This window comes from Chaetura pelagica, unplaced genomic scaffold, assembly GCF_000747805.2.
Source record: "Chaetura pelagica isolate M959 unplaced genomic scaffold, ChaPel_1.0 scaffold34, whole genome shotgun sequence".
Classification (NCBI taxonomy): domain Eukaryota; kingdom Metazoa; phylum Chordata; class Aves; order Apodiformes; family Apodidae; genus Chaetura; species Chaetura pelagica.
The window spans coordinates 1,550,355-1,559,736 of NW_009952895.1; the positions used below are offsets into that span (position 1 = coordinate 1,550,355).

Below are 9,382 nucleotides of genomic sequence, written 5' to 3' on the forward strand. Positions count from 1 at the left end.
TCACCACCACTGAAGATGGGATCATCCTCAGGCTCTTGATCTCCTTGTCTGACTTTGCCCAAAGTCTTTGGTGACTGTAACTCCATCCTTCACTTTCTACAGGCAGCTCCAGAAGTTGCTGTGAATTATCAAGTCACCCTGTCTTCTACCAGTCATTGTGTTGAACCAGTTGTTCAGCTTGCTCTTGACCAGGACTGCTGACCTCACCTCTTTATAATGTTTTTCAGCAGCTTCTTAGACATATCATATAGCCCCAGGACACTCCACACACCTATTGCAACACACTGGGTCAAATGACTTTTTGAAATTGTGCAACTGAAGTTCTTGATATCTCTGAACTTGTCAGTGACCAGCCTCTTGCACTGGTTTTCCTGTACTGTCCCTCTTGCCTTGTGGAAAATGAATCTACCTTCTGAGTTGTCCAGCAAGGAACACAGCAAGGAATTTGCTTAGGTATCAGGAAATGCACAGAACCTGGAAGGTCATCACCATGGGAATTTGCTCACTAGCATTCACTTTTCCTTGTTTAGGGGATCTTTTCTTTCCTGATAACATACGATTGACTGGCTGGGTCAATGACCCATACGACAGCCCCATGGATCCATTCTCAGCCCCTCAGATTCTTCAGTCTCCTGACCCTTCTTTGCTGCCTCTGCCAGCAAGATTCTTCTTGTCATCCTGCTCCTGAAGCGTTATAATCTCCCAAACACTGAGAATCTCTTCATCTCTTGATCGGTCATCTGTGAAGACTCTGGTAATATTTCACCCATCTTTAGTCTGTCCTTTTCTGTCCTCAACCTTGGTGTTGTGGAGATTACACTTGTTCTTCTTCCTTAGCATCTATTATAAAAGGCCACCTTGATTTGGACTTTCACAAAAAAGTTTTAGTGCTGCCTTGCTTTTTAAACCAAATCTCCTTGACTATCCTTGCTACTTGATCTTGCCCAGCTCTGAGGGTGCTTGCTCAGGCTACATCTTTTCACCTACACACCCTTCCTTAGCACTGGCCAGGTGGAGAAGTTTTTCCAACAGCCAGGCTCCGTGGCTGCCTGCTTTCTTTCTCACCATCCACGTCAAATGAATGTTGTTGAGACAGATGATGAGGTTATGACTGCAGAAGACCACAGCTCCAGGGGATACCCAGTGTTTACTCTTCCTCTACTTGCTATTTTTGGTCTTCCTAGATGCCAATAAGAGCTTTTCAGCTCTGCTGCCTGTTTAGTTTGCACTTGCACCTCCTCTTGCATATGTAGACTCTGTAGAGCCTCATGAAGCCTGCAGGCACTTGCCATTTTTGCTACTGTTTAGCATTGTTTTTGCCAATCTTTGGCATGTGCCAATCTGTCATGAACATCAATCACTGGGCACATGAATGGCTCACTCTCGAGGCAGGGCTTAGGCATGCCTTGACTGGCAGCAAATTCACCTGAAATTCTTCAAAGAAATCAAGGAAATTCTTCCTCAGTACCTGTCACAGGAGCCCATATGTCTGTAAGTGCTAAAGAATCTGTGCCACAGCCCTGAACTGAAAGGGCTGATTTCTGAAAGGTGACAAACCTGGAGCTGAGCAGGGTTTTCTTTTGACTACTGTGGTTTCTTCTGATGCCTCTCTCGTGTTCTGCCTCATTGCCTCAAGACAAGGTTTTCCCATATGGCACCATTATCTTGTCTGCCCACCTGCTTTTCAAAATGCACACAATACTATGCTGGTACATCTCAAATTTGTTCATGAGGAATGAGATTTTACCCAAAGTGACCTCAGATGCCTGTTTCTGCTGGCCAAAGCTTCCATTAGCAGCAATCCTTTTGCTGGACCACTTCTTCTCATCAGACACTGACCTAGTTAGAGTTGTCAGACAGCATCTACGTGGCCAAGAAGAGAGAACAGGGCTCAAAACATTTCTTGCCCATAGCCTCAATGGCAGACATGGCCCTGTGGGTCCCAGCACATGTTGCTCTGCACCTTCTGAGCCCTGAGTGGATTTTTGGCTTAGGTGAGTACAAGGTGCTCATCCCTTCTCATAAGAGCCACACTTCCAAGAGAGAGCAATTTTTACTTAGGCATCACAGTAGTATCTAGATTACCAAAATCACCTGCCTAGCTGGGCAATAAAACCTGGACAGAAATATCACTGAACTTGTCTGGACTGGGCAAAAATGAAGCACACTGCAAAGAGAGCAAACAGACTGAGGAAAACTCGGAGGCTGGAGATGGAATCCAGTGTTCAAGGCTGGACTGCTGGTGGGAAGTGGGAACATGGGAGATCATTGTAGAAAGCCCACACACATGAAGAAGGACTTAGGCTAAGGTTTCTCTTAGTTGCTGCCTTCTCTCAAGTATGTATCAGAAAAAATGTCCCACTTTGATTTCAAAATTGGTGGAGAATCCACCATAAATCCTGGTAAGTTGTTCTAATAATTGATGCACAACAGTAAAAACTGATACCTTGGACTTAATCCAGTTGCACACAATGGTGTTTAGAGCTGTCTGAGGTTCCTTAGGATATCTGAGGTGTCTGCAGTGCCTGACATACTTGAAACAGACCACTGGAGACTGCAAAACACCTCAAATAGCCCCAGATATCCCTGTGTGGGAAGCTGAACTGAGATCCTTCTATCTGTCCTCCTTCAGTTCCTCATTCCTGTTCCAAATTTGTTTTTTATCCTCATGCTTCTGCTCTGGCATAGATTTTTATAGATTGCAAACAAGTCACTCATCCTATTCCTGTATGTAATTAGAGTTCCTTGAGAAGCTTCAAGCTTAGCTCCACATTTTGTGCAGGAGTCTCTTCTCAGGAACACAGCTGCCATCAGTTTTATTTGCTGTCCTAGGCTCTTGTGTTTGAACAGCACACAACTTCATCCCTGTTATTTTACCCTGCTACTTATGATTCTATAGATGCAAACGTAATTTTATGCACTACCACTATGAAATTATTGTAACTCATAGAATCATGAAGGTGGGAAAACACCCTTAAGATTATTCTGTCTTTCTATGCCTCATTCACTCCAATATCTTAATAAGGAACAAATGATTGTTCACAGGAATCATAACAACTTTAAAAAAAAATAAAAAACAGAATCATAGAATCATCACAGGGGTTGAAAGGGACCTCTGAAGATCATCAGGTCCAAACCCCTGCAGAAAGACCTGAGGCAGATCACACAGGAACGCACCCAGATGGGTCTTGAAAGTCTCCAGAGAAGGAGATACTAATTATTCATTTCCAAAATGGACTCCATCACCCCATCAAGCTCAGATTTTTTTTGCCCTAAATGTGTCCTTTTACTTCTCCATATTGAAATACACCCTACCCATTTGCTCCCAGTTGCCATCCAGAGATCAAGGCAGCTCTGTGTCAGTGAACTGTCCTCTTCATTATTTAACACTCCATAGCCCCAGTTTCAGACTCCTACATATTTGGTCTACAATGATTCCTTATTTCCCCTGCAACTCAATGGTAAAAACCAAATAATGAACCAGTTTCCACAGGAGACTCAAGGATTCATTTTTCCCAGTGACATCTGGAGATCTCTTTCCAACCAGTTGGCTCCACTTAATTTGCATCATGTTGATTTTATACCTTTTTTTCAAAAATCCTCCCCCAAGATGGTATCAACCAAACACTTTCAGAAATCAGTTCCATCAAGAGTTGTTCACTGGTACTGGAGATAAACATGAAATTGATTTGACAAGGCCTATTTTCTATATACACACACTCATCTGCATAAATTTTATTGCCTTCCTTTAATAATTGATTGATCAGGAGATGTGCCCACACTAAAGGCACTATATGTGCCTTTAACAGTGACAGTCTTAGCATTACCCAAATCTTTCGCCCAATTCCTGTAAATAATGAGCCAATATCAGCTTTCTTAGTGCTCTCAAATCTTTTTAGTGTCCCAAAATGAAAAGCCAGCATTAATGGCCAACATGGTATGTTCCTGGTTCCAGGAGTTCTGACACTGTGACTTACTGGGATTGGCTGATGATTAAAGAATTAATTAATGCAGTTGCTGTTTAACATATCCCTAGTTATTAATGGGGCTCAAACTGCTCTTTCACCAGCCCCTGATACTAATACCCTATCTGATTTTCTCCCACAGATAAACTTGGAGAAGAAATGTCAGTTTAATACTCTCCTGTTCTCTGGTGGTAGTGGCCATGGCAGCTCCCACCTGTATCTCCTAATACTTTTGATTATTTTTACCTCAGCAGATCATACATTTATCTGCATGGTTTCCTATTCCCACTACTCATTCCAGGGCAGAAGTGGCCTATTTAGATGAATTAAGACCAAAGATGAATTAAGACCAAGAGATATTGGCCTTTCCTTTACTATGTAGGAGTCATCACTACAGGCCAACCAGCCCAGAGGACCAAGCTCCATTTCAAGTATCCCATTGCCCATCAAAAACACATATAAAGCACAAAGATGTCACTTTATTTCAGTCCAGGTCAGTTTTCAGCTTTTAGGAGGAAGGATGAAGCTCCCTATTTAACATTTTTTTTTTTTCCCAGAAAAGACACTATCTGATAGTACCAGGTCTTTTCAGCTTTTAGGAGGAAGGATGAAGCTCCCTATTTAACATTTTTTTTTTCCCAGAAAAGACACTATCTGATAGTACAAAGTTAGTCACATCTCATTGTCAGGTGGATTTTTTGTTGTTGCAAAAATTAGAACAAAGAAGGATTAAATTTGTGGGATCACAGTGGGGATTTCTAAATGCTTTTTATGAATCTTAAGCCCGAGGAGAGGCAGAAGGAATGCAGAGCCCTAAGAGCTTCTGTAAACATGCTTCCAAACACCTGGAGCGTGTGCTTAATCCATCTGCAAACAGTTGGCTTCCTTCTGCCTTCCACCAAGCTCCTCTTCCCTAAAAAATCCAGGCTTCCTAAAGTCCTAAAATCCTAAAGTCAGGCTTCAAGCCCAGTTTTGGTAAAATCACTTCTGACATGCAGAGTCATGAAGACTTTGAAGACTGGCCCTAACTCCTACTCCCAAAAAACTCTGAGTTTCCCACTTGTGACTGTCTCACTCTCAAGGTGTCTATTTAATCCCACTTTTATTAGGAGCACAGCTCCGGGTAGTTTACAGAGGTTACAAACAATGAAGCTTTTATCAAACCTTTGGCTAATCAGTCACTAACAAGCTCCCCTTCAGTGAAGGGCTAGGCAGGCCCCCAGGCTGCAACTAACCTGGGGGGGGGTAAAAAAAGGAAAAAAAAGAACTGGGGAGAGGGTGTTCCCCTTGATCTGGATCAGTGCCCCAGTCCCCAGCCACAGAAACACTTGTGAGAGTGAGCACAGCAGCCAAAAAAAGCAGCCAGGAGTGGACACAGCAGAACAGCCTCTTTCAGCAATGAAGTTCTCTCACAGCCTAAAGTGCTGGAGTAAATAGGCTTGTGATATACAATTATTTATTCCTTGCTTTGTGACAGAGTCCAGCAGCTCCATCATGCTCAGCACCATGTAAACACAACCAGAAAAATATCTGCTATTCCAAAGCCTATGATCTTTTATGGAGATCATTAAGGAGAAACAAAACCAATCCAAGCCTGTTGTCAGTAGCCTGAAAAATTATGGAATGAGGACACCTCCCCAGGAAATGTTGTAGGGTCTGAAAAATCCAGATAGATTTAAAACCTCTGATCTTATCATAAGGTAACTTGGCAAAATTTGATCGCCAGAACTTCTGTCCAATAGATGACTAGATACAGGGAGGGAGGAATATACATTATTATCCTTAGGTATGGGATAAAAATTACTTCAACCTGTACACACGTACACAGAACTGCCTTCCCAGATTCATGGCAATGAAACATCTACTGCATACCATCAGATATTCTCTCTCTGCTACCCATTTACAGGACAAATCAGAGGGTGAGTGAAAAAATAGACTTTATTAGAGCATATTGGTAAGTGTAAAGTACCCAGTCTAAGAAGAAACAGGCTTAGCTGTAAACAAGGCAGTGGTATGACAGCTTAAATCTAATTTGAGTTGTTCTTAGTCAATCACTTGATACTCTTGAGAGTGGAACCAAGGTTCTGGACCACTGGGAGAAAAAAGATAATTCTCCTGTCTTGTCAGAGGATGAAGAATTCATTCCCCATTTTCACTGATGGCTCTGGAGGAAGATAAAATCTGCACATGAAGAATTCTTTTATATGTGGGCCATCGAGTCACTGCCTTGCCTCTTGACAGCCCTAGGGAGAAAGGGAGACTTATATTGCAAATGCAGCCAAAACAAAACAAACCTGTGGTTCCTGCTTCACTGCCGCAATTCGGAGCCATTGAACAGACCCTGGTCTCTCTCCTGGTGAAGTCAATAGCAGCCAATATGGGTTATGATGTCCCGATTCTCCAACACATTCCCTGTGCCTAGACCTCAGCATCCTCAGGCAATGGAGAGATCCAGATGGGTGCAGGTATCAGTTCCTGCTGTGAGGCTGGGTGCTCAGGTCTGAAGCATTTTCAGGTTTCCGTGTTCAGCTGGAGACACCTGAGATCCACAACAGGAAAGTGAAGCCTGTACCTACATGTTCAGAGGAGCAGGGCCTGGGAGGCAAAGACAGTGTGTTCCCAGCAGGGAGAAAGCACTCTCTGCATGCACAGGGACAAGCAGAGCACCAAGGGGAATGGTGTGGCCAGCACCAGGCAGTGCCAGGGAGCACCTCGCTCTCCTGCAGCACTTTTCCTCGGGAAGCCTTGGAACACCTTCCAGGGCAGCTGGCTGGAGAAGTGAGCCCATAATGGCAGCTGGCTGGGGATAGAGTTCAGCCACGGCTCCCAGCTGCCCTGGGCTGCTCTGCCTGGCAGACCTTGCTGCCACACTCCTAGTGCCAGTGCTGACCAGTGTCCCAGCTGCTCGGGAATAACGCAGGAATTCCACAGCGTTGCTCAAGCCCAGCCCTGAACCTGCCCGCACTGATGGGCAGCAGCCTCAGACTCTTACCTTGAAACCGATTTCCCTTTAGCATTTTGGCACCTCCCTTGCCAGCTTCTCAGTGTGTTTCTGCACCATAAACGTCCCCCAGACCCCTCTGGAAGGAAGGAGCATTCGGGAAGGAGCGGGGCAGGGTGCTGGATCTCCCCGTGCCGCTCCCCTCCTGCCCCGGCACAAGGGAACAGCAACAGGTTTGCACTGAGCACTGAGGGTGTTTCGAGGCAACACTCTGTGCTACTTGCAGGATAACTGCATTAGGAAAATTAGACATTTTTACAGCCATCAAACCATCAAAGCTTTATTCTTTCCACTCTGCAAATGAAGTGTTGGTTTCCATATCCGTGCCCTCCCAGCTGTGTAATAACCCCTCTAAAGCTATTTTCGTTTCACCTTCCTTACTATTTGGTAAAGCGAGCTGGAGTTTTCTGAGGACATACATAATTATTGCAGCTATTTCAGCATTGTTTTCTCACCCGTTTCCTTTGTTGGAAGGAGAGAAATCAACCAAAGCAAACTGGAAAGCAGCAGCCCGTGTCTCTGAGGGAAACTGCCCTGCCGGGCTGTTCCTCTAGATGGCTCTGCCTTTGCCCAAATGCACCAATTTCCTCAAGGAAAAAATCGCAATTTCCAGCGATCCGGCGATACCACTGATTGCTCCCCTCCCTCCTGCGAAGATCACGGGGGTTTTGAGAAAACGGATAAAGGCAGATTTGTCGTAATTTTAGAGAATAACATTTTCGGCTTAGCTCTTCAAACGCGGAGGGAAGTTGCTCTTTAAATCCTACCTGCTTCTTGTCCTTTTGATGCCCTTTCTAGCTGCGACTTGCACATAAACTCCTCGTTTTAGGTGCCTGTTGTTCGCTCAGATTTCAAATCAGTATTTTCCAGCGCTAACCTTCTCCAGAGAGATGAGAGGTTACTATCAGTAAGAAAGGCAAGGAAGCTCAGGAGGGACAAGGCACCTTGCAAAACATAATGTCAAATTTCCTTCTGCTCTTCTTGGCTGGCTGAACACACAGGGTGAGCTCCTTCCCCAAAAGATGAAAAATAAAATCAGCGACAGAAACAAAATAACAACAGGGGAAAGAAAAAAAATAAACAACAAACAGAAAACCTTAAAAAAAAAGAAGAAAACAACAACAAAACAAACCAATAAAAAGGCAAAAAAAAAAAAAGAGGCAAAAAACCAACCAACCAACAAACAATAAAACCAAAATGAAACAAACAAACAAACAATAAAACAACCACAAAAAAAAATCCCAACAAATTAAAAAAAAAATCAAAATGCCAAAAAAAAGCCTCCAAAAACCCCAAACACCTGCCCTTACGATTAAGGGAGAAAATTCGAAATCATAATTCTTTATCACAATCTCTTTTAAATGATTCTCTGTACCCAAACTGTCTGTCCACTCGTTTTAAAACGAAATACCCTGGTGAGAATCCTCCAGTTATTCCATCCCTGCTCAGATCACGCAAGGGATGAAAATTTGGGATTGGAGGTAGTCCCGGGAAAGCTGCCCCGATCCAGCTTCACTGATTTACAAGTGGATTCTAAACTATTTTATCGATGTCATAAAACGCAAAGACTTTTCCCAAACGCTTCTACCTCCCCCAAAAATCCTGATGTCAAACGAAAACACCCGGCGCTTGCAACCCTGAGATGAGCGCCTTGTATCTCTACCTGGAAAGGGGATCCGGGGGCATTTTTTTCCCCCGGAGATAATTCAGTAACAATCCCATTTAAGTCCCGGGGATTTACATCTTCTAAGCGACCGACAAAGACTCTCTCAAACTCTCCCGCACCACTGACTGTATTTTTCTTGTTCTACCTCTGGGTCCGATCATGTGCTTTGCTCCGGACAAGAAGGATTTGCCGGAGCCGGTTCCCGTGTAAACCCCGGGGTGTCGGGATCGTTTGTGAATAACGAGAGCTTGTGTTTTGTTTTTTGGTGGCTTTTTTTTTTTGCTCTTGCAAAAGGATGGGCTTTCCCTCAAAGCTCGCCCCGAAGCACGAAGGCGAAAATCAACTTTCAGTCATTAAATCGCGCCCTTTCCTCCCGCAGGACGAGCGAACACGCTGATGTTGTTTGTTTGTTTAATTTCGGGCAATTCCTTATCCAAAGCTCATTAAAGCGCGATCTCAGCCGTGGCTGTTGTGAGACGGGCGGCAAAATTACACGTAAATAAGAGAGTTTAAGCGAATTTCAGCCTTCGCGCTCCGTCGGGGCGACCGCAGCGATGTTAATCTCCCCCGGACCTCAATTTCGGGGCCGGTTTCGGGGCCGAAGGGATCTGGGACGATCGCATCCGTGGGAAAAGGGGGCTCGGATCCCTTTGAGGGAAGAAAACCCTGGGGATGAGGGCGGCCGGGTCGGGGGGTGGCCGGGCAACACCAGGGCAGCTCGGAGAGACCCCCGGGAGGGGAAGGGAGCGG

The 9,382-nt window shown here is 44.6% G+C and overlaps 1 protein-coding gene across 1 annotated transcript in view; it reads left to right on the forward strand.

Moving 5' to 3' along the window:
* The first annotated feature begins 1,927 nt into the window (after positions 1 to 1,927).
* Positions 1,928 to 9,382, forward strand: part of FOXI3 (forkhead box I3) — a 10,235-nt gene continuing 2,780 nt past the window's right edge. The window contains exon 1 of the mRNA XM_009995622.1: positions 1,928 to 1,994. Coding sequence (XP_009993924.1) covers positions 1,928 to 1,994 — 67 coding nt within the window. The remainder of the gene's footprint in view (positions 1,995 to 9,382) is intronic.